This window comes from Macaca fascicularis, chromosome 7 (assembly GCF_037993035.2).
Source record: "Macaca fascicularis isolate 582-1 chromosome 7, T2T-MFA8v1.1".
NCBI classification, from domain to species: domain Eukaryota; kingdom Metazoa; phylum Chordata; class Mammalia; order Primates; family Cercopithecidae; genus Macaca; species Macaca fascicularis.
Window position 1 is genome coordinate 133,250,015 of NC_088381.1, and position 25,470 is coordinate 133,275,484.

Below are 25,470 nucleotides of genomic sequence, written 5' to 3' on the forward strand. Positions count from 1 at the left end.
CAGAATTTTGTCCTGCTTGTACGCTTACTACAGACCTCTCATGGGAGAGAGCATCCATGCATTTATAAATTGTTATTGAATAATTTTATTGAATGATGACACCCAAACTGAGCTAGAACATCTTTTGTGTGATCTTGGATAAGTCACTCTACTTTCCTTTCAATTTTCTTTTCTCACAGGGAGATAAAAATCATAAAAACGACTGTAAAGTACAGCACTTCATAGAGTGCTTTTTGTTTAAAGAGCTGACAATAAATACGAGTCACAAGGTCTAGCAAAACCTCCCTCAGAACCCGAGCTGCTTGAGGACAAGGGATTTTCTTGTTCAGAATCAGCAGTACCTTATTTGTGTATCTGTGATAGAGTTCCTGGCACATAAGAAGATAGAGTTCCTGGTACATATTCTCAATAAATATGTGAATTTATTGACTATTAGGCAGATTGCAATCTTGACAGGCCACTGCCTCTTAAATCTCTTTTCCGTGATCTTTTAATATTTAACATCTAAAAGGCCGCCGCTACTTGTTTTGGGATAAGTGTCCCCAGTATGTACTTTAAAATGCCCAAGCCTTGAGAAATGATTCTTGTCTTCAGGGCACCATTTCGCTTTCCCACCGTAAAGCGCCCCAGGCTTGGGATCTGGGTCCCAAGGCTACAGGGAAGAGTTTGGAACGGGAAGCTCATCTTCCGGCCCTCTGATTGGCCGGCTCGCACTCCACTCACGCGGCGCGCGGCTCTGATTGGCCTCGGCGGCACCCCTCGGCCCGCGACTACTTTGTGTGCTGGGGCGGCGCGCTCAGGTCCTCCCGCTCAGCTGGCGGTCTGGGCTGCTCTGAGGCAGCCCTTCGGCCCACTGCTCTGCATCGCGGGCGACGGGAATTTTCCGAGTCCGAGCGGGTAGGACACATCCTAGGGCAAAGCCTCTCCCCTCGCTGTTCTCTTTCCCGTACTGAATAAACTTCCGCCTCAGAGGGGCTGTCGCAGCCGCGGGTCGGGAGAGGCCGGGCATCGAACTCAGGCCCTCGTGGGGGGGCGGTCTTTCTCTTAGAGTGAATGTGGAAACAGCTCTCACAAGATAAAGTAGGGCTTCGCTGAGTCTCCTGGGGGAGCGATGCCATTGTAGGATCGCGCTGGAAGCTGCAGCCAAGCGGCCAAACGCGGGCTGCAGGAGCTGAGCAGCAGCAGCTCCCACCCCTAAAAGTAGCAAGGAGCCAGCTTCAAAACCTCTAGTGCGGGTGCCCCCTAGGGCAGCCGACTGAGCTGGCACGGGCCGGTCCGTTCCCAGCGCTGTAGGGAGCACGGCATTCTCAGGAGGCGGCTCTCCTCCCGGGATCCGGGATCCGCTCGCGCCCCGCTCAGCCTCCGGCCTTCAGGCGGTAGAGGGCGGCCTACGCCTATGTGCGAGCCGGCGCCCGCGTGCGCAGCCGCTGCCCTGCTGGAACTGTGCCGTCCCGCTGTGGCCCGCGGCTCTGCTAGGCGGTGGATGCTGCTGCTACGCTCTCCACGGGTGTAGCGAGGAAGGGGGCGGGGAGAAGCCCTGGCACATGCCAGGGTCGCCGTAGGTGGCAGCGGCCGGCGCATGCGCGCCCTCTCCCAGAAGCCAGGAACGCCGAGGGGCGCGCGCCCCCATTCGCGCGCGCACGCCGGCGCTGGCCGAGGCTTCCCCGCCTGCGCTCCTTGTCAGAGCCTCTCCGGCGCGTGCGCGCGTTATCTCCGGCCGACCGGAGGAGCCGGTTCCCTCCGCTCCAGGCCCCCTCCCCATCCCGCCCCCTCCTCCCGGCCCCAGTCGACCCGTCCCTTCGTCTCCCCGCGGAATGGGGCCGGCACTATTTGGGGTCGCGCGCCCTAGACCCAGCTCGCTCTCGGTCTCGCGCTGTCAGCGACTGCCCGGCTCGCGCCGCCTCGCGCTCTGCCTCAGTCAGTGGCGCCGAAGGCTCCGTTAAGCGGCGGCGGCGGTTCCTGTTTCCGTTTCTTCCTCTCCGTTCAGTCGGGAGTAGCATCCTCCACCCAGCCACCCTTCCCACTCCCCCAGCGTGGGGCAGCTGCAGCTGAGGGCTGTGGCTTTTGCAGCTGCGACGGGGAACGGCGAAGACCGCCTCTGCTCCCGCCTCGGGTAAGGGGGCGTTTTGGGAGCCGGGCCCCGCGCGCCTCGGGGTCTTGGGCTGGGCTGCGCGCGGGATCTGAGGAGGCTCCGCGGCTGTCCCTGCTCGTTTCCCCAGGCGACCCCCGGGCCTGTTGCTGCAACTGCTGCCGGTTAACCAGCAGCTCTCGGAAAAGTGGGGAGGGAGCCCCCGGGACGCTCTGGCGGATGCCTTGGCGCAGCCCCGGGGGCGCAGGCAGAGGATGAGGGGCGCTTGCCTCTCCAGCCGGGACTCGGAGCTGCGGCGCCGCTGCCCTCGGCGTCGCGCATCCTTGCCTAGGGCAGGGGCCAAAACCTAGAGGAGGAGAATGGATGGGGGCGGGGGTGGGAGGTGTTCGTCGTCTCCCCTCCACACCTGTCTTACCTTCGCCAGCAGCTCGGTCCCTGGAGTCGCGGTCTGTGGGGAGGAAGATGCCCGTGCGTTATGGGCTCTCTCTGAGTGCTGCTTGGGCTAGAAAGCAGGGAGTGGACCCGCACAAAGATCCGCGAGGGACCGTGCTGGGCAGTTAAAGGCTTGAGTGCAGCTGTACTCCCTTTTGATGTGCAAATGACGAGCTGGCGGCTTTTGAGTGTCTCAACTTATTTGGGAAGGTTAAATGAGTCCATATTTATCCGTTTTCGGAGGTTTGTCCTGCAAGATTGAGTGGGTTGTCGGGTGCAGCACCTGTTCTTTCTTCACAGTGGGGATTGCAATTTTCAGAGACGCAGTGTATTTAAGTTAAGTGGCAGTGTCATGCTTAGGGTTTGTCCCTGATGAGCTTTTATTTTAGCGTTTTGCGGTATAATATAGATTGAGGCCTTGGTTAAAGGCACGGAGAGGTGGTGGTTTTTTCCTTCCTGTGTTTGAATTATTTACAGTTTGTTTAAACCCACTCAGGAAGGTGGACCCAAGAAAAGCCAGATTCTCCAGTAGATAATCCCCAATTTCAAGGTTTTGCGGAACAAATTCAACACAACTTTTGTGTCAGTTTAGAGTTAAACGCATCTGAAGTAACTGACTTAACTGACTTGCCTCTGAAAACTGTTGGCAGGTTTCATTATAGTTTTTTTTTTCTTGTTATTCCTGCGGTTAGGTGAATATTTATTTTCTTGATTAAATTTACATTCCATGTTTTATGGCTAATTCATTAAATAGGTGCATCATATATAAAGTATTTTAGGAGAGAAATTACTATTTAACCACTACAGTATATCAGATATATAAGAAATAATGGAGTTGTAGTCTCTGCTCTTTAAAATAGCTGTAAAAACATCTTAAAACCCTATGCCAAATAATAAGGCCCTGTACATTGCTGTCCTTGTGAAATCTGCTATGTGTATAGAAAATCTTAATAACTTGATTTATAAATACTACAGTACTAGTGAGAAGGTGGGAATTCAAGCATTTGTAATTGTGATTTTACAGGTTCATTGTGTAAAAAATGCCGGGAGTTAGAGATGAATAGGCTATAAGGAACATACAAAGGTAGTTCCAAGACATGGATTTTCTTTTTGCTGCTTTATAAATTGAGAATTCTATTTGAATTCAAGAGCTGAACAGCTGGAATGAAACTTGCATGGATTGCAGAAACATGCAAAAACGTATCTTTGGTCAAGTTGTGAATTAACTTGAGTATCTTGTTTAATAGGATAGTGATTCAAAATAATTTCCATAAAATATGACATTATATAGGTTATATTTTGAGGATATTTTTGAATTTAACTAGAAAGTCACCTGAAGTTGTTTTCCTACAAATCAGTTCTGTTTAAGATGTATAGAATTGAAAAAAAAAAAAAACAACAACAGTAATTCTGATTACATCCTGCATTGTTTTGTTGCAAATTCTTACCAGTTATTTTGACGAAATTAGAGTGTCCTTAAAAATGGTGAATCTTAAAATTTGCTGGTGAATTGGAAAAACTTGTTACTTATTATTATTTTTTAAAATGCAGTTATATTAGTACGTTGGTCTGGAGGGGGAGCTAGTGCCAAAGCAAAGTATAGCTTAATAGCTGTTTGAACTTTTAAAACACCTAAAACCAGATTTTTATGACCAAGAGAAACATAAATTTTTAATTAAAAGAGTAAGACATTGATGTGGGCATATATATGTACATAGTTATTTGTGGAGTGAATATATTGTGTATTACAAATTAGTTAAAAAAATCTTTTCATGAGCCGCAATAATGGAAAGCTGAATGCTGAAAGATTTATTGGATTTCTCATTTAAAAATCTCTAAAATGTATCCCCAAACTTAGAGTATGTTATGGTATTTTCTTAACCTTCTTGTGCTATTCATCAGAAGAGAAGGCATGTATTCTTGACCCATTGTGCATGTTGTGTGTTCTTAAATTTTGTTTTTATAATAGCTATAATCCTAAAATTTCAAAAACAAAGCTTTAAGTAGAATCTTATGTGGGCGAAGGTATTAATTGTGTGGTAAGCTAGGTATTTATCAAAAGTAGGTATAATTCCCTTTTTTTTTTTTTAAAGTAGAGATAACTCCAATAAAAAAAATGGACCCTTTAGACATCTGGAGAACAGTATCCCCAGGTCACTTAACCCTTATCTCCTGCAATATAATGCAGTGAGTCCAGCTGATCTACCAAATTGAGTGTGTGCCTTTGAATATGAAGCAGTTGTTTTGTGGCCTGTGGCATTTCATTTAGATTTCTAAACTGTAATAAATTAGGTATGTTAATTTACTTCTGACCATTCAGGTATTCTTTAAATCCAAGCCTAGAAACTGATAATTATATGTATATTAAAATCATTGGAATATTAGTTTTTTTGCAGATAGTGTTTGGGCTGTTTGTTATCAATAGCTCTTCATTATGTAAATAGAATCTCAAGGCTGATAAAGTAAATAGACTCTTCCATTTCATTAATGGTTATTTTTGATTTATGATAATCTACATTTAATAAATCTCTTGATTTAGTTAAATGGTGGATACATCATTTCATATTATAGCACATTGATAAATGTAAAAGAAAGTTTTTACAATCGTGAGAGTAAATACTTAAAAAAACTTGAATAGTTACTTTACTAAACATAAAACTAAGATTTTTAAACAACTCTGAAACTAAAAGTATTATTATTATGCTACCTTTTTTTTTTTTTCCAAAAGAGATGGGATCTTGCTATTTTGTCCAGGTTGACTGTGAACTCCTGGGCTCAAACCGTTCTGCCTCAGCCTCTTGAGTAGCTGGGACTATAGGCATGTGCTACCACATCCAGCTTTATTATAGTTTTTGTACCCTGCATCGATACTGCTTCTGTTGATCCTTTTCAAAGGAGATATCAACTTCTGGTCTTCAACAGTAGTGTAGCATCCTCTTATTGATTCTCTGGCTTATATTTCACTACCATATAGTATAGAGTTTCTTTCTTGGAGTTTGAATTGTTTTCACATTGTAGCTTGTTATAGTGAAACAATTAAACATATTTAAAAGTAAAAGATATTTACAACTGATTTTTAAAGAATCTTTAAAAAAATCCCCAACAGAAGAATATTATATGGGGACATGTAGATTTAAGATTTGATTTTATTTAGTTTTTTTTTTTTTTTTTTTGAGATTGGGGTGGGATGTTGTCTCACTATGTTGCCCAGGCTAGAGTGCATTGGTGTGATCACGGCTCACTGCAACCTTGACCTCGCTGGTTCAAACCATTCTCCCACCTTAGCCTCTGGAGTAGCTGGGACTACGGGTGCATGCCACCATGCCTGGGTAATTATTTTTTTATTATTTGTAGAGACAAGACCTTGGTATGTTGCCCAGGTTTGTCTTGAACTCCTGGGGTGAAGTGATCCTCACACCTTGGCCTCCCAAAATGCTGGGATTACAGGCATGAGTCACTGTACCCGGCTCCTTTATTTTATCAAAAAGATTTTTTTTTTTTTTTTTTTTTTTTTGAGACGGAGTCTCGCTCTGTCGCCCAGGCTGGAGTGCAGTGGCGCGATCTCGGCTCACTGCAAGCTCCGCCTCCTGGGTTTACGCCATTCTCCTGCCTCAGCCTCCTGAGTAGCTGGGACTACAGGTGCCCGCCACCGTGCCCGGCTAATTTTTTGTATTTTTAGTAGAGACGGGGTTTCACCGTGGTCTCGATCTCCTGACCTTGTGATCCGCCCGCCTCGGCCTCCCAAAGTGCTGGGATTACAGGCGTGAGCCACCGCGCCCGGCCTTTTTTTTTTTTTTTTTTTTAAGTTTAAAAGAGGGTCTTGCCATGTTGTCCAGGCTGGTCTTGAACTAGCCTCAAGTGATCATCCCACCTTGGCCTCCCACAGGCGTGAGCTACCATGCTTAGTCATAAGATTTTTAAAAAATTGATTAGTTTCAAATCCCAACTTTCTCTTCTCATTCTAATCTCCTGTCATTATTTCCTTTCCCCAGCTACCCACCATCATCCAACAGTCTTCCATTTGGAATAATGGGAAATCAAACCAATAAAATTAACCTTACCACCCACCAGGCGAAGGTTTTTCTTGATATCTACAATATTCTGAACATAAAACCCATATAAACTTTATATGATACTACACATTTTCCTTTTGATGGAGGAAGAGCAAATAGGACCTATGAATTATGCCATATTTGTCAATATAAGGGTTACTTTTGTACTCTTACTGAAAGCAGAGTTATAGGGCAAATTTCATTTTAAATTTTCATACCCATCTACTTAAAAAAAAGTATCTCTTTGTGGTAGTCTTTTTTTGGTCAGAAAATGACAATGTGAAGGAGAAATATGTTTTGAATTTATAAATCTTCTTTTAATTCACAAATTATACCAAATATAAGGGTAGTGCTAATGTGGTTCAAATTTTGCCTTTGCTATTCTGCCTTTTCTTCTGTAGTCATTCTGTAGTATAACTTGTTCATCAAAGCACTGAAATAAAAGAAAAACTTTTAAAGATCACTACTGAAATGCTCACTGTATTTGTTGTATTTTATAACTTGGATTTTTTAAATTTATTTTTCCATAAACCAAATAAATATGAAAACGAACTTGAAAGATTTTGTTACAGCCTCGATGACTGGTCAGTATAAAGTTCACATTATAAAGTAATGAAACATTGATATTACTCTTAGATGAAAATGGAAAATTAAGCTAATGTTTACTTTAGAATCTGAGTAATGAGTTTATATCATGTAGCGATGAGGCACATGAAGAAAGTTAGAATTAGTTTTTCTAATTAATAAACTTCATGATATAAACTTGAAAGTGCATAAATGCTATAACTTTCTGATTGTAAACTTGAACAAAAGTAAAATGAAAATGGGAGAGACCTCTTAATTACCTTAAACATGTAACTAAAATGAACCTGTATATCTGTCTAAGTCTTATTTGATCAAGACTTTCAATGCACAATGAATGAGTTTTAAATTTTTATCAGTGTTGTGACTGATTTTTCTATAATATCCCTTAAATGAGATATCAAATTCTAATAATATCTAGAACCAGAATAAATTTGCTTAGAGTATAAACAATATTTACAAATGATCAAAACTATAATAAAAGCATTGCAATGTTATTTAATGACTTAAGTCAACATTCCATAAGTTAATCTAAATAATCATTTTTATAATTGTTTAATACAATTGATAGTAATATCTTAATTAGTGGTAAAGTGGACAAATATAATTTGTAGATTCTGTGTTGTCTGGGACCTTGGGGCAGTCAGTGAAGAGAGGGAGATAGAGAGAGAGAGGAGCGTACTGGTTGATGAGCTTGCCTTATTTGGAGATGAAGGAGATTTATTCAGTTCTTTTCTTTCCCTCCTTTTTTCTCCTTGTTTGTCATCCTCTTCTAGCAATGGTAAGAAATGAGGGAATTGACCATCTTTACAGTATCCTTTTTTCTTAGAGTTCATAGAACATTTCCAGGTAAAACATTAGTTTTTATGTTATAATAGGTTTATTATAATGATTTCATTTCCTTTTGAGGTGGTAGGCAAGAGACTAGAAGAACTTCAGTTGCATAGCGTTTAATATTTATTAAAAATGATTTTATAGGCCAGGTGTGGTGGCTCATGCCTGTAATCCCAGCACTTTGGGAGGCTGAGGCAGGTGGATCACCTGAGGTCAGGAGTTGGAGACCAACCTGACCAACATGGAGAAACCTGGTCTCTACTAAAAATACAAAATTAGCCGGGCGTGGTGGTATATGCCTGTAATCCTAGCTACTTGGGAGGCTGAGGCAGGAGAATCACTTGAACCCGGAAGGTGGAGGTTGTGGTGAGCCGAGATCGTGCCATTGCACTCCAGCCTGGACAAGAAGAGTGAAACTCCGTCTCAAAAAACAAAACAAAAACAAAAACAAATTCTTTTTTTTTTTTTTTTTTGAGACGGAGTCTCACGCTGTTGCCCAGGCTGGAGTGCAGTGGCGCGATCTCGGCTCACTGCAAGCTCCGCCTCCCGGGTTCCCGCCATTCTCCTGCCTCAGCCTCCTGAGTAGCTGGGACTACAGGCGCCCGCCACCGCGCCCGGCTAATTTTTTGTATTTTTAGTAGAGACGGGGTTTCACTGTGGTCTCGATCTCCTGACCTTGTGATCCGCCCGCCTCGGCCTCCCAAAGTGCTGGGATTACAGGCTTGAGCCACCGCGCCCGGCCAACAAAAACAAATTCTAACCTTCATGTGCCTCTTACTGTAAAAAATATATAAATCATGTGCCTCTTACTATAAAAAAAAATTGTGTCCATTGAAGAGAACTAACGTATTAAACTAAAAATGAGACACAGTGTTCTCCACTCATGAGAGTGCTGTTAGCAGGTTTAAGACAGTTGCTGTGAGTTCACAAGGTGAAAGTGTATTTGATACTTAGGGCCTAATCAATTGGGATCTGACTTACTCAATTTCTCCAATACATGGAATTGTACTGGCACCTGAAGGAGAAAATACATAATAGAAGTCGTATTAGTTTTTATGTCTTGAGCTCTTTGAATAACTTTAATTCGTTCAGTTGCCAAATGTCAAAAGATTATAATTTTGGGAAAGTTGATTCTTTACAATTAGAACTAAGCCAGGGTAAACAATTTGCTTTCTTTTTATAAGTTTTAGGTTTTTCTTTTTGTCTTAGGAAGTTTAGTGAAACTCTAGGGGTTAGGCAGGTTGTAACTGAAATTCTTGAGGCCAAAAGATCCTGTCTTGTCCTTGGTAAACTGACCCCCTCAACAGCATGAGAAATGTAGGTTTACTGATAATCCCGATTGCTTCCTGACATAATTACAGACATCCAGCCCTGTATCAACTAAAATTCTGCTTATTTTTAAGGTTCAAATATTAGAAGTATCTGCTTGATACCTCTCAGGTTGTCAAGTGTACATAGGATGAGAGATATGTTACTTTTAATTTGTAAGTAAACAAACAATATTATGTTCTCAATGCTGAGTGAGCCGAAAAGATGTATACCTACTGAGGATGCACCAAATAATGAACTAAAGAAACCTGGTAATGTGCAATTAGGAATAGTTCTTCTTAATAATAAAAAAAGATCAGTGTTTGGGTTATAATGGCATAAAGATGTAATGAAAATAAAATTACCAAAGAAGTCTATTTTGGAGAAATTTTTGTCAGACTAGATAACAAAGAAAAGAACACATCCTTTTTTTATTTTTATTTTTTATTTTATTTTAGAGATGGGGTGTTGCTCTGTTGCCCAGGTTGGTGTCGAACTCCTAGGCTCAAGTGATCTTCCTCGCTTGGCCTCGTAAAATGCTGGGATTACAAGTGTGAGCCACCAAGCTTGGCCAGAACACATCCTCTCTATGACTGTCTACAGAGGCTTACTTAGAATAGTACGGAAGTACCTAAAAAGAAATGATGATAAATAACTAAAATGTTTTAATAGGGATCATGTGTTCATTTCTGTATGTATATTTGTATAGTACCTGTCATTTGCTGTGTCCATGCCTAAATGCACGGTTGGAAAATAAGGTACCCAACTTTTGGAAATCATTCAGGGAAGTGCATCTAAAGTTTACAGAAAAGTTGGTTTCTTCATATTTTAGTGACACTTTTCAGCATATATAGTTCACCCTTGAACAGCACGGGGTTTGGGGCACAGACCCCCATCAAGTTGAAAATCCACATGTAACTTTTGACTCCTCAAAAATTTAGTAAACTTACTATTGACTTCCAGCCTTACCGATGACATAGTCAACTAACACATTGTACCTTATATGTATTATATACTATGTTCTTAAAGTAAGCTAGAGAAAAGAAAATGTTATTAAGAAAATCATAGGCCAGGCATGGTGGCTCACACCTCTAATCCCAGCACTTTGGGAGGCCAAAGCGGGCAGATCTTGAGGTTAAGAGATTGAGACCATCCTGGCCAACATGGTGAGACCCCGTTTCTACTAAAAATACAAAAATTACCTGGGCGTGGTTGCATGTGCCTGTAGTCTCAGCTACTAGGGAGACTGAGGCAGGAGAGTTGCTTGAACCCAGAAGGTGGAGGTTGCATTGAGCCAAGGTTGCGCCACTGCACTCCAGCCTGGTGACAGAGTGAGACTCCATCTCAGAAAAAAAAAAAAAGAAAATCATAAGAAAGAGAGGGTATATTTACTGTTCATTAAGTGGAAGTGGATCATCACAAAGGTCTTTATCCTCATTGTCTCCACATTGAGTAGGCTGAGGAGGAGAAGGAAGCAGAGGAATTGCTCTTGTTGGTCTCAGCATGGTAGAGGTGGAAGGGGGAAGGAGAGGCGGGAGAGGCAGGCACACGTGGTATAACTTTATGACAATACGTCATACTTCTCTCTTTTTTGCTTTTTCATTTCTCTAAAAACATTTCCATATGGTACCAATCCTTCTTCCACCATTTGCTTTAGTTTCAGTGCCCATATCAGAGAAGGATCCATGTCATGAACAGTCAAAAGCAGTCTTGAACAATCAGACAATCTTCTACCAGACTGTCTAATGTCATTTTGTTTTCTGGCATTCCTTCTGCATCACCTGGTGCTGAATTGGAAGCACTCATCGAATCATCTTTTTAAATTCCTCTTGTGTGATGTCTATTTCTTAAATTTCTCCAAGATTTGTATCTTGAAACCCTTTAACCTACTTTTTTTTTTTTTTTTGCCATATCCACAGTCTTTTTCATGATTTCCTTGATTGGCCCTGTGACAAATCCTGTGAAGTCATGCACAACATCTGGACACAGTCTTCTCCAGCAGGAATTTATTATTTCAGGCTTGATGGCTTTCATGGCTTTTTCCATAACAATGATGGCTTCTTCAGTGGTGTAATCCTTCCAGACTTCCATGACGTCTCTTTATTGGCATTCTCTTTCATAGAGTTGACAGTACTTTCTGTAGTGTACTGTGTCCAATGATCCTCATGACCCCCTGATTTAGAAGCTGAATTAGAAACATTGTGTTTGGGGGCAAGTAGACTACTTCAGCACCTTTGGTGTTGAACTCATGGGGTTCCAGGTGGCCAGGGGTGTTGTTCAATAATAAAAGAATGTACAGGCAAGATACTTCCTGACTTCAGGGACAAAGCATCAATGGAACCAATCTAGAAAAAGGGTTCTCATTGCCCAGGCCTTTTTGTTGCATTACCGAAAGACTGGGAACTGGTGTTTATCTTTTCCCTTCAAGGCTTGGGAGTTTGTAGCATTATAGATAAGGGCAGACCTGATCATAAACCCCACTGCATTTTCACAAAACAGTAGAGTTAGCCCATCCCTTCCTGCCTTAAATACTGGTGCTTTTTCTCTTCCTTACTAGTGAATGTTTTTTATGGCATTGTTTTCCAGAATAGGGCACTTTTGTCTGCATTAAAAACTTGTTTAGGCGGATATTCTTTCTCCATATTTCTTTTTTTTTTTAAGAGATGGGGTCTTGCTCTATCGCCCAGGCTGACATGCAAATGGCATGATCATAGCTCACCGCGGCCTCAAATTTCTGGACTTAGGCAGTGCTCCTGCCTCAGCCTCCTGAATAGCTAGGATGCAGGCGTGCACCACTATGCCTGGGTAATTTTTAAATATTTTTTATTTTTTTGTAGAGACAGGGTTTCACTGTGTTGCCTACTCTGGTCTTAAACTCCTGGCCTCAGGTGATCCTCCCACCCGGGCCTTCCAAAGTGCTGGGATTACAGGTGTGAGCCATTATGCCCTCCCCCAGCTAATTAAAAAAATATTTTTTGTAGAGGCAGGGTCTCGCTGTGTTGCTCAGGCTGGTCTTGAACTCCTGGCCTCAAACGATCCTTCTGCCTCATCCTCCCAAAGTGCTGGGATTATAGGAATGAGCCACTGCACCCGGCCTCCTCAATGATTTTCTTTCTTTTTTTTTTTTTTTGAGACTGGGTCTCGCTTTGTCGCCCAAGCTGGAGTGCAGTGGTGAGATCTTGGCTCACTGCAACCTCCGCCTCCCAAGTTCAAGTGATTCTTTTGCCTCAACCTCCTGAGTAGCTGGGACTACAGGTGTGCACCACCATGCCTGGCTAATTTTTGTATTTTTTGTAGAGACGGTGTTTCACCATATTGGCCAAGCTGGTCTCAAACTCCTGACCTCGTGATCTGCCCACCTTGGCCTCCCAAAGTGAATGATTTTCTTAATGGCATCTGGAAAGTCGTCTGCTGCCTCTTGGTTGGCAGAAGCTGCTTCTCCTGTTATTGTGACGTTTCTAAAGCCAAACCCGTTTCTAAAATTATCAAGCCATCCTTGGCTGGCATTATATTCTTCAGCTTTAGAGCCTTCACCTTCCACTTGTTTTAAGTTGTTGTATAATGACTGCTTTTTCTTGAAACTTACTAAAGTTTATAGGGATGCCTTTCTTTATAGCAATCCTGTACCCCTATAAAAGCTACATTTTCCATATGAGATAAAAAAAAATATTTCACAAAACATGCACAATATTTGCATCTGCTGGTGTACCTTCAGCAATGGCTTCATGAATTCTTTTTTTACAATGGCCCTTAAGCTGGATTCATTTATCTTGAAGTGACGGGCAATTGCAGCTGCAGACCTCAATCTACAGTACGTATCAAGCAAGTCAACTTTTTCTTGTAATACCATGATTTTTCTTTGCTTCTTGGGAGCACTTCCGGCATCACTAGTGGCACTTAGGTGTCATTCAAGGTTTATAGTAGAGGTTTATAGTATCGTACTAAACATGAAGAAACCGCGAGAGATCACTTTTTACTGGAATATACAATTTATCGGAAAGATGAACTGCTTGCTTGGAGATGATTAATGTCACATGGTACTTTAAGCAAATATTCACACTTGAGCTCACCTCATTAACAGGAGGTGGCTACAAAATTATTTCAGTAGTACAGGGTGTAGTACAGTTAAATTTATGTAGTTATGATTTTAGTTATGATTTAATACTGTATCTTTGCCTTTTTGAGACATGGTTTCAGATTCAAATGGCACCATGTATGGCTAAGTGTGTGGTATAAGTTGGGACAATTTTTAACTTTTTAAATAGATTTGTATCTATTTTGTAGTAGTAAATGATAAAATAGACTGGTATCTACATATATTTTAAGCACTCATGACATACTTCTTTCTTTTTTTCTTTTTTTTGATGAAGTCTCATTCTGTGACCCAGGCTGGAATGCGGTGGCATGATCTTGGCTCACTGCAACCTCCATCTCTGGTGTTCAGGTTATTCTCCTATCTCAGCCTCCCATCTTTTTCTTTTTTTTGACCCAGGGTCTCACTCTGTCACTCAGGCTGGAATGTCGTGATTAAGTCATAGCTCACTGCAACCTCTGCCTCCTGACTCAAGCGATTCTCCCATTTCAGCCTACCGAGTAGCTGGGACTGCAGGTGCATGCTACCACACTTGACTCATTTTTGTGTTTTTTGTAGAGACGGGGTTTTGCCATGTTGCCCTTGCCCAGGGTGGTTTCGAACACCAGTGCTCGTGATCCTCCTGCCTCGACCTCCCAGAGTGCTGGGATTACAGGTGTGAACCACTGCACATGGTCTACTTTTTTGATATTTCTAGTTATATGGTTCATCTATGAATTTTTTCAAATTGTCACAAACCTCCCCCAAATTTATCAATATGTTTATTGAAAAACATTAGCATATGAGTGGACCCTCACAGTTCAAACCTGTGTTGTTCAAGTTTTAAGCCCTGAGAGCTCTAAGAGTTTAGAGCTAAAAAAAATTAGAGTTTCTTTTTTTTTTTTTGAGACGGAGTTTCACTCTTGTTGCTCAGGCTGGAGTGCAATGGCATGATCTCGGCTCACCACAACCTTCGCCTCCTGGGTTCAAGCGATTCTCCTGCCTCAGCCTCCCGAGTAGCTGGGATTACAGGCATGCACCACCACACTCGGCAAATTTTTTTTGTGTTTTTAGTAGAGACAGGGTTTCTCCATGTTGGTCAGCCTAGTCTCGAACTCCCGATGTCAGGTGATCTGCCCACCTCGGCCTCCCAAAGTGCTGCAAATAAAAATTGTGTATATTTAAGGCATACAACTTGATGTTTTGGTATATGTATAGATTGTGAAATGTTTACCACAATCATGCTAGTTAACACATCCATCACCTCACATAGTTATTTTTTGTGTGTGTGTGTGGTGAGAACATTTAAAATCTACTTTCTGGCTGGGTGCGGTAGCTCATGCCTGTAATCCCAACACTTTGGGAGGTCGAGGCGGACAGATCACGAGGTCAGGAGTTTGAGACCAGCCTGGCCAACATAGTGAAACCCCGTCTCTGCTAAGAATACAAAAAATTAGCTGGGTGTGATGGCGTGCCCCTGTAATCCTAAGTATTTGGGAGGCTGAGGCAGGAGAATTGCTTGAAACTGAAAGACGGAGTTGCAGTGAGCCGAGATCACGCCGCTGCACTCTGGCTTGGGTGACAGTGCAAGACTCTGTCTCAAAAAAAAAACAAAACTACTTTCTTAGCAGATTTAATGTGTACAGTAAGTATTACTAACTGTAGTCACCATGCTGTACATTAGATCTCTAGAACTTACTCATCCTGAATAACCCTTTGGCCAACATCTCCCCATTTCCTTCTAACCCCAGCCCTTGGCAACCACCATTCTGTTCTCTGCTTCTACGAGTTCACCTTTTTTAGATTCCATATATAAGTAAGATCATGTAATACGTGTATTTGTCTTTTTCTGCCAGTCCTATGTTACTTAGCATAATGTCCTTTGGGTTCATCCATATTATTTGCACATAACAGTGTAAAGGGGAGGCAAACTTTACCTCCACCTTTTTAAAGTTTTTTTTGGCTTGGCCTCAGAGTTAAATTAACATAAGATAGATTATCAGGAGAAAAGCACACAAATTTATTCAATACAAGTTTTATGTGGCACAGGAACCCTCATAAGGAAACAAAGACCCAAAGATCCAGTTAGAATTGAATACTTACATACTGAATTGGACAAAGGGTAGTAACTTATGAAAAATAAACTGGATTATATGGGGAGGCTTAAAAGATAGAAGTTATTTTAACAAAGTTTGTATGGAATTCTCTTGGTCTCCATATCCCGTCCTTGATGATAAAAATGTTGCCTTCCTTTTAGGTTAAGGAGGACATCTTTCACATGGGAATTTCATCTGCTTTTAAGAAATAGAAGGAAGGTCAGAGTGATCTTACACCTGCTGTTTTTCAGAAGCCTTTGACTCAAAATAGTCAATATGTCAGAATGGCGTATTTAAACTGCAACAGGATTGTCTTACTTTTTAAAAGCTAATGTAAATCCTGTGTGTATATGCATGCACATACACATGCACACATAACACATTTTCTTTCTTTTTTTGTTGAGACAGAGTCTCGCTCTATCGTCCAGGCTGGAGTGCATGGCGCAACCTCAGCTCACTGCAAGCTCGCCTCCCGGATTCAGGCCATTCTCCTGCCTCAGCCTCCGGAGTAGCTGGGACTATAGGCACCCGCCACCTCGCCCGGCTAATTTTGTTTTTATATTTTTAGTAGAGACGGGTTTCACTGTGTTAGCCAAGATGGTCTCAATTTCCTGACCTCGTGATCCTCCTGCCTTGGCCTCCCAAAGTGCTGAGGTTACAGGTGTGAGCCACCGTGCCTGGCCTACATAATACATTTTCTTTACGCATTTATCCATTGGTGGACACTTACAGTGACTCCATATCTTATGTATATGAATAATGCTTTCACGAACATTGGAGTGCAGATACCTCCTTGACATACTGATTTCATTTCCTTTGGATGTATACCCAGAAGTGGAATTGCTGGAGCATATGGTAGTTCTATTTTTAATATTTTGAGGAATCTTCACACTGTTCTCTTATAATGGCTGTCCCGATTTACATTCCCACTAACAGTGTACAAGATTCCCTTTTCTCCACGTCCTCATCAATACTTATCTTTTGTCTTTATGTGAATAGCCATTCTAACAGGTGTGAGGTGATATAAAATTGTGGTTTTGATTTGCATTTTTGTGATGATTAATCAGTATTTTTTCATATACCTGTTGGCCATTTATATGTCTTCTTGTGAGAAATGTCTGTTTAGGTCTGTAGCCCATTTTTTAATTGCATTATTTGTTTTCTTGCTATTGAGTTGAGTTCCTTATATACCGAATTCCTTCTTAGTAATTTTAAAAATAGCATTATTAAGGTATAATTTATATACCATAACGTTCATAGTTCAAGTTTTAGTAAATTTATACAGTTGTGCAACAATTATCACAATCCAGTTTTAGAAAACTTTCATCTTTCCAAAAGCTCATTCTTGTCCATTTGCAGTCACTCCCTACACCTATCCCCAGCTCCAGGCAACCACTGAATCTGATTTTTGTCTCCATAGTTTTGCCATTTCTTGATTTTTAATATTAATGGAATCATACAATATGTAGTCTTTTGTGTACTCCTTTTATTTAGCATAATTCTGGTTAGTAATGGGACTGAATGGATAAAGTACAAAAGCTTTGAACTTGTAATCAGGAGACTTGGATACTAGTGTTGGCTCTGCCACCAAATATATAAACATGGGTTAACCACTTGTCCCCTCTCGTCCTCTGTTTTTTTCCTCCATAAAATGAATTATTTTGACTTTCTTATATCCCACTTTTCACAGCTGGGTAGACATTCACTGACCTTTTCTTAAAAGATATATTAACTTTTCCTCTTAAATGTAGCCACTGTGTGTGTGTGTGTTTTTCTGGATCAAAAAAATGAGGCTTATGTCAACTGTGGTCTGAATGTCTCTTCAGAATTCTTATGTTGAGACCTAACCTTCACTTTGATGGTTGTATGAGGTGGGGCTTTTAGGAGGTACTTAGGTCATGAGGGCAGAGCTCTCAGGAATGGGATTAGTGCCTTTATTATTAAAGAGGCCTGAGGGAGCTTGAATCCCCACTTCCTGCCATGTGATGACTCAGTGAGAAGATGCCATCTATGAAGCAGAGTGAGCCCTCACCAGACACCAAATCTTGATCTTGCACTTCCTAGCTTCCAGAACTGTAAGCAATAAATTTCCATCATTTATAAGTTACCCAGTCTAAGGTATTTTGTTATAGCAGCCCAAACAGACTAAGACATGGTCTAATGGATGATTCAGCAATGAACAAATTTGGGATTGTCTGGAAGAATCAAGATGGATGATTAAACATTTTCTTGGGCATTTCTTAGTTCATGCATACAACTCTGAGGGTGGGGATAATCTTAAATGCTGAGTTAATAAAGATTTTTGAAGAGAACAAAGCCAGTTGAATAATTCTGTGAGGTAGAGCTTCAAAAGTGATTGAAACTTGTTATGAAGAGAGGTACAAGACTATGCTGCTTGCTGCTTTAGTTTTTTGTTTTGGGAGTAGAAAGTAGGGTGGAACAATTTTAGTGAAGTTTGTGCCAAGCCGCACTCAAGATAGTCAAGTGGGATTAGATTGTTTTTCAAGAAGAACAAAAGGAAGTGCATGACTATCATTGGGAAGATTGTCTTAGAGGCAAAGCTGACAGGTAACATTCAGGTTATAAACTAGGAAAACGGTACATGTATAGAGGATTTAAAAAATAGGAGTGTACATGTGTATATGTGTGTGTTTATAACAGGAGTAGACAACTGACTGAGTAGGCTGGTGTCAGGTATATGCTAAAAGAGTAATGTTCATTTTCAGTATAGTATAAAAAAAGAGAATTGAATCACAACTGCCTAAATTTAAAAATCAGTGTTGTAACTGCTTTCAAATAATCAATAATTTGACTTTTAGGAACCTTCAGGCCTTGTTATTTTTACCTACAGTAGTAGGAAGTATGGCTATTAAATGACTGAACCTTATTTTTACCCAACGTGCTAGAGCATATGAGTGATAACCCACAGAGCAGACACTGGAGGAGGGGAATGTAGCTATAATGTAGCTATAAATATATTTTAATGATGGTATCATTACAACAGCATAAGAAAATTTGTTTCATGTTTTAGAGTCACAGATTTTATTCAAAAGTAGCATTTCTAATGTAGGTAAACCACTTTTTGATAACAAGGAATATCTTCAAATCAAAACTATGTTTATTATATGAAGATTTGTCACTTCTGACAACATTATAAACATTATATTAAGACTTTAAAGCAGGCCAGGCGAGGTGCCTCATGCCTGTAATCCCAGCACTTTGGAGGCTGAGATGGGAGGATCGCTTGAGCCCAGGAATTTGAGATCAGCTTGGGCAATGTGGTGAGACCCCATCTTTACAAAAAATTAAAAAATTAGCCGGGTGTGGTGGTGTGTGCCTGTAGGCCCAGCTGTTTGTGAGGCTGAGATGGGGGGATCACTTGAGCACAGGAGGTCAAGGCTACAGGTAAGCTGAGCTTGCACCACTGTGTTCCAGCCTGGCTAGTAGAGTGAGACTGTCTCAAAAAAAAAAAAAAAAAGAAGAAAAAAGAAAAGACTTAAAAAAGACTTTAAAGCAGTTACAAAAGTTGAATCCCAAAGCTTTTTATGAAATGTCAGTGTCAGCATTATGGAAATAAATGTAGAGTTCTCCAAGGCGACTGTTTTTATCACAAGAATCTTTTTTTTTTTTTTTTTTAATTGAGACAGGGTATCACTCTGTTGCCCAGGCTGGAGTGCAGTAGGGCTTTCATGGCTTACTGCAGCCTCGACCTCTGGGGCGGAGTCTATCCTTCCAGCTCAGCCTCCTGAGTAGCTGGCACTGTAGACACATACCACCACACCCAGCTAATTTTTTTTTTTTTAACTATTTTTTTGTAGAGACAGGGTTTCTCTGTGTTGCCCAGGCTGGTCTCGAACTCTGAGCTCCAGCGACCTGCCCACCTTGGCCACCCAAAATGTTGAGATTACAGGCATAAGCCACTGCACCAGCCAAGAATGTTCTTTTGAAAATATGTTATGCCATATTTATTTTAAAAGTCCCACTGAATTTTTAATACATATAAAATATCGAAATATGAGTTGTATAATTGGAAAAATGTCAATGTAAATGAAAAGAGACACTTTTTCTATTACTTCTGAAGCTTCAAAGTGTTAAAGGTCATCATTCATATTTTCCTGGGGAATTTTTATTTTTAGTCATAATAGTAAATGAGTAGCTGTCAGAAGATATAGCCATTTCTGGGTTTAGAATTTCTATTCTTTATATAGTTCTCTTAAATACTTGTCTTTAAGAAAATAGACATTAAGGATTTCTTGAGTAATCAAATACTACTTTGATATTTGTACAGAGCATGAGAGCAAGACTAGAACCACATTAAAGCAGGAAGAATAATTAAAAGTTTTGTAACATAGCAAAGAATAGATGGGGGGTAATTTAAATGGAAAAGTAGACATACAGAACATCATTAGATGGGATATAGAAGGCTCTCTTTAAAAAAGGAATATCAGATCAAATAGACTGAAGAATTTGTATCCTTCTACAAGTTAAGTAAAAAATGAGATGAGCAATTAATGAGAAAATGTTCTCTAAAATACTTGGTTGCATTGATTGGCAATTCTTTTCCACTTCCTATAGGGGCTATTTCAGACCTTTTCTACTATTTTTTTTTTTTTTTTTTGGGACAGAGTTTCACTCTTGTTGCCCAGGCTGGAGTGCAATGGCTCGATCTCAGCTCACTGCAACCTCCCGCTCCTGGGTTCAAGTGATTCTCCTGCCTCAGCCTCTGGAGTAGCTGGGATTACAGGCATGCGCCACCACACCCTGCTAATTTTAGATATTTTTTTTTAGTAGAGACGAGATTTCTCCATGTTGGTCAGGCTGGTCTCGAACTCCCGACCTCAGGTGATCTGCCTGCCTCAGCCTCCCGAAGTGCTGGGATTATAGGTGTGAGTTACTGCGCCGGCCTTTTTTTTTTTTTTTTTTTTTTTTTTTTTTTTTTTTTAAAAAGAGACAGGGTCATGTTCTGTTGGCCAGACTAAGGGGAGTGGCGCAATCCCAGCTCACTGCAGCCTCAACCTCCTGGGCTCAGGTGATCCTCCTGCCTTAACCTCTGGAGTAGCTAGGACTACAGGTATGTGCCACCATGCCCGGCTTTTTTTTTTGGTATTTTTTTGTAGAGGCTGGATTTTGCCACGTTGCCCAGGCTGGTCTTGAACACCTGGCCTCAAGTGATTTGCCTGCCTCAGGCTCTTAAGGTGTTGGGATTACAGGCGCGAGCCACCACTCTACTTCTTTCTAGGGCCTGATTCCAGTGTACTGCTCTCAGACTTTGTAGGTTCACTTACTTTTTTTTTTTTTTAAATGTAAGAAGACCAAGACCATCCAACAGAAACTTCTTCAGCTTTGCTTTTCTTTCTCTCTAAATTGTGTAAGTTCTGTCCCCCATTTGGTGTCAGGGATATACCCTTTAGGCTTTCATGGCTACCTGTTTTATCCCTTCTACTGTTAGAATGTATAGGACCATTAATTAACTCTTTTATCATTTTTATTTTAATCTTCCCTAGCAACAATTTAATGGCTTAAACAAAAACCTTTCCTTATTTTTTCTTCTTTCCCCCCCCCCTTTTTTTTTAAATACTGTGCAGCAGGCCAAAGGAAAAAAAAAACAATTTGTATCTGTTGTTTCAATTTGGTTACCTTCTTTTTCACTAAAACTGTTCTTCTGAATTGCCAAATGGGGGCTCTTCAGTCTTGTTGCTTCAGATTTAGCACTGTGTACCACTTTTCCTCCTCCTTCTCCTTATAACTTTGCTGTCTTCCTGGCTCATTTACAAAGTCAACTTACTTCTCAAGTATTTGCCTTACATGTTTTTCATTCTCTAGATTCTTTTTCTTGAAATGTTACCTGTTCTTTTGGATTTAGTGAGAATCTCTTCCACGTGACCCCTATAGTGTAAGTTTCTGAACGTCAGTTTCCAGCTGGAGATTGTCACCTAATTGTCATGCCATCATGCTTAACTCACTCAAATTTGAATTTTCTTTTCCTTTAAAATGTATTTTTTTCCTACTTTCTTTTTTTAAAAAATTAATGGCTTTTCCTTCCCATTATCCAAACTTGAATTGTGAATCATCTTTGTATTCCCCATCAGATTCATTTGCTTGTCAAACTGTCAGAGGTATGTGAACCAGAGCAATTCTATCTTAAACAAGAGCTGGGTAAAATGAGGCTAAAACCTTCTGGACTGCATTCCCAGACAGTTAAGACATTCTAAGTCACAGGACGAGATAGGAGGTCGGCACAAAATAGAGGTCATAAAGACCTTGCTAATAAAACAGGTTGCAGTTAAGGAGCCAGCCAAAACCCACCAAAACCAAAATGGCAATGAGAGTGACCTCTGGTCATCCTCACTACTATGCTTCCATCAGCGCTGCTCCATGACAGTTTACAAATGCCATGGCAATGTCAGGAAGTTACCCTATATGCTCTAAAACTGGGAGACATAAATAATCCACCCCTTGTTTAGCGTATCATTAAGAAATAGCCTTAAAAATAGGCAACCAACAGCCCCCGGGGCTGCTCTGCCCATGGAGTAGCCGTTCTTTTATGCCTTTACTTTCTTAATAAACTTGCTTTCACTTTGCACTGTGGACTCACCCTGAATTCTTTGTTGTGTGAAATCCAAAAACCCTCTCTTGGGATCTGGATTGGGACCCTTTTCCTGTAACATATTTCTCTGTCCTGTAACCTATTTGTGGCAACCGCAGAAGACACTATAGTGCAGAAACCCTGACCCAGCGGTTACCTTTGAGTAAGTGTTGGGACCCTGTAACAAAACTGCGACTTCTATCACTACAGTGTTTATCTCATTCATCTGCTTTTTTCTGTTTAATTTTTTTTTTAATAACAGTTTAGGTTCTCATTACCACTAACATATAAATATATAATTATAATTCGGTAATTGCTATGATACAGGGTGAGGTGGCAGAGGACGTTCTAGTAGGCTATGGTACATAGTGATGATTAGCTTAGCATCAAAAACAAGTAGGGGCATTCCAGGAAGACAAACTGAAGAATGGCTTATTAGAAGTGTGCTATGTGTTGTCAACTTGTAAAACTTTTTCTGTAATCCTTACTACAGTTGTATGCTTTTCCTATTTGCATATGCTATTGCCTTTCTTCAGATACTGATTAAAATTTGTGAATGAGCATGCAAAGGCAGAATGACACAAAGTAACATATATCTTTATTACCTAGCTTTGAGTGAGCAGAGTGGTAAAATGTAAGGTAATGAAAAGTGAGTACTGCCTGCACTGAAGATTTAAAACCTGATATAATGTGCATTAAAAACTGTCTTGAAGGTTTTTCACTACTTCTAATGTAAATCTTAAGTAGGCACCTGTTTTCAGTCTACAGTTATATGTGGCTTTATTTCTACCTCTATTTTTTTTTTTTCTCTCTCGCTCACTGTGTTGCCCAGATTGGAATGTAGTGGCTATTCACAGATGTGATCATAGAGTACCGAACCTCAAACTCCTGGCCTCAAGCCGTCCTCCTGCCTCAGCCTCCTGAGTAGCTAGGGCTAAAAATGTGTGCCACCAGGCCCAGCTATTTCTACCTCCTTCAAATGTGTGTGATTGGGTAATATCTTGATATTAGTGGGATTGGGTAATATCTTGATATTAGTAGCCACTAATACTGAAAATAACTGAAGGCCACAGCAAGTAAAGAGATAATTTACTGTTTTTGTTTCCTTAGAGAAGCCAAATATTTTGTGATTTTAAAATGGGAAGCATGAAAAACAATAATTCTAAAATGGATTAAACAGAAAGGTGATATATTGGCTATGTAAATAGGAAGAATAGAGATGGAGAAGCCCACAGATCTGGGAACTTAGATGCTGTCTTCAGAGTATCCTAGCTTCATTTTATTTTTTCACCTGTTGGCCTCATTTTCTGCTTATGTTAGAAAGCTTCTTTCATGGCAAGGATGCATGGCCTCAGACAGCCGAGAACTTAGTTTCCTAGGATGGCCTCTATCTAACAGGCTTATCTCTGGGCTAATCACTGTGGGGAATTGTCGTTGACATTAACATCAGAACCATATAAATGGGAGTAGTGTCAGTTCCCCAAAGGATAGATACTGTTAACCAAAGAAATAGGGAAAAGGAATTTGAAGTAGCAAAAACAATGTAAAGTCGTAACAGAGGCAGAAAAAAGAAGAGGGAGTAGTAGACACAGTGAAAGAGAAATACATAAGAGAGAGAAGCAGGGAAAGGGAAGGGAACTAGAATTTAAGAATTCTAAACTAAGAATTTACTGTGTGTTAAGCCTGTGTTAAGCATTTTACATTTTATCTTTACAGCTCAGTGGAGACAGTTGTATTATCTCCAGAGGATAACCATTTCTAGATCTGGTAGTGAAAAGCCCCTCCCTTTTTTTTTCTTTTTTCCCAATTTGGAATATTTCCTTTATTTTTTATACAACTTTTTTCATTTTTAAATTGTGCATTAATACATTGAAATTCACGCTTTGTGATACACAGTTCTATGGATTTTGGCAAATGCATAGAATATGTATCTATCCTCATAATTAAGACACAGAACTTCTGCTGCCTCTTTGTAGTTAACCTCTCCCCCTAAGTTCATCTCCTTGGAAAACGCTGATCTATTTTCTGTGGCTACTGTTTTACTTTTCCAGAATGTCATACACAGTTGTCCCTTCTTATCTGAGGGAGATTAGTTCCAAAACTCCTTCAGATACTAAAATTCACAGATGCTCAGGTCCCTTATGTAAAATGACCTAGTGTTTACATATACACACACATCCTCCTGGTACTCCAATCATCTCTAAATATAATACCTTATACAGTATAAATACTATGTACATCATTGTTATATTGTTTATTTGTATTATTTTTTGTTGTATTTTGTTTTTACTACAATATTTTCTATCCATATTGGTTGAATTCTCAGATATGGAACTAGTGGATAATGGTGGGCCAACTGTAAGTGACATTGTGGTTATATAGACTCTTGGATCAGCCTCTGATACTTAGAAAATTCATTGAGATTCATTCATGTTGCGAGTTTCAATAGTTTGTTCCTTTACATTGCTGAGTAGTAATCTATGGTGTGAATGTACTATGGTTAGTTTATCCATTTATCTGTTGAAAGACATTTGGCTTGTTGCTAGTTTTTGGCAATTATGAATAAAACTGCTATAGACATTCATGTATAGCTTTGTGTGTGATCATAAGTTTTCATTTCACTTGGGTAAATACCTAGGAGCAGATTGCTGGATCATATGGTAAGCATATGTGTAATTTTGTATGAAACTGCCAAACTGTTTTCCAAAGTGATTGTGCCATTTTGCATTTCCACCAACAATGTTTGAGAGTTCCAGTTGCTCTGCATCCTTGCTAGCACTTGGTAGTATCTGTTTTTTTTTTTTTTTTTTTTTTTTTTTTAATTTTAGCCCTTATAATAGGTGTATAGTTGTATATCCTTGTGGTTTTAGTTTGCATTTTCTTACGATTGACTTTTGGTGTATTTTTATTTTCATGTGCTTTAAAATATCTTCCCCCATTTTTTTTTTTTTTTAAAAGACAGTCTTGCTGTGTTACCCAGACTGGAGTGCAGTGGTGTGATCATTGCTCACTGCAGCCTCAGATGACTCTGAGGTCAAGCAGTTCTTCTACCTCAGTCTCCCGAGAAGCTGGGACCACAGGTGTGTGTCACCATGTCTGGCTAGTCCTTTCTTGAGCTGGTCCTGATGGCACAAGTGTGTAATCCCAGCTACTCAGGATGCTGAGGCAGGAGATCACCCTGGGCAACATAGCAAGACCCTGTCTCAAAACAACAACAACAAAAACTTTTCTTTAACATTCTGAGAATGCTTATTGGATTTAAAAAACAGCGATAGTGGCCGGGCGCAGTGGCTCACACCTGTAATCCCAGCACTTTGGGAGGCCGAGGCAGGCAGATCACGAGGTCAGGAGATTGAGACCATCCTGGCTAACACAGTGAATCCCCGTCTCTACTAAAAATACAAAAATTAGCCAGATAT

General features: G+C 40.5%; 2 protein-coding genes across 22 annotated transcripts in view; one reads left to right on the plus strand and one right to left on the minus strand.

The window, feature by feature from the left end:
• Nucleotides 1–396: 396 nt before the first annotated feature.
• Nucleotides 397–2,617, minus strand: LOC135972001 (uncharacterized). The gene has a single exon (XM_073997547.1). It carries the CDS (start codon nt 1,579–1,581, stop codon nt 1,243–1,245), a length of 339 nt encoding a protein of 112 aa, XP_073853648.1. The 5' UTR covers nt 1,582–2,617; the 3' UTR covers nt 397–1,242.
• Nucleotides 769–25,470, plus strand: part of FUT8 (fucosyltransferase 8) — a 342,625-nt gene continuing 317,923 nt past the window's right edge. For 13 of the 21 annotated variants that reach the window (XM_073997545.1, XM_045396594.3, XM_065548935.2 and 10 more), the window contains exon 1: nt 1,683–2,113. The gene's annotated coding sequence lies outside the window, so the exon portion shown is untranslated. Of the gene's footprint in view, nt 898–1,682; nt 2,114–25,470 lie in introns of those variants that run through there. The other 8 variants (XM_065548940.2, XM_065548937.2, XM_073997544.1 and 5 more) reach the window with 1 other exon arrangement.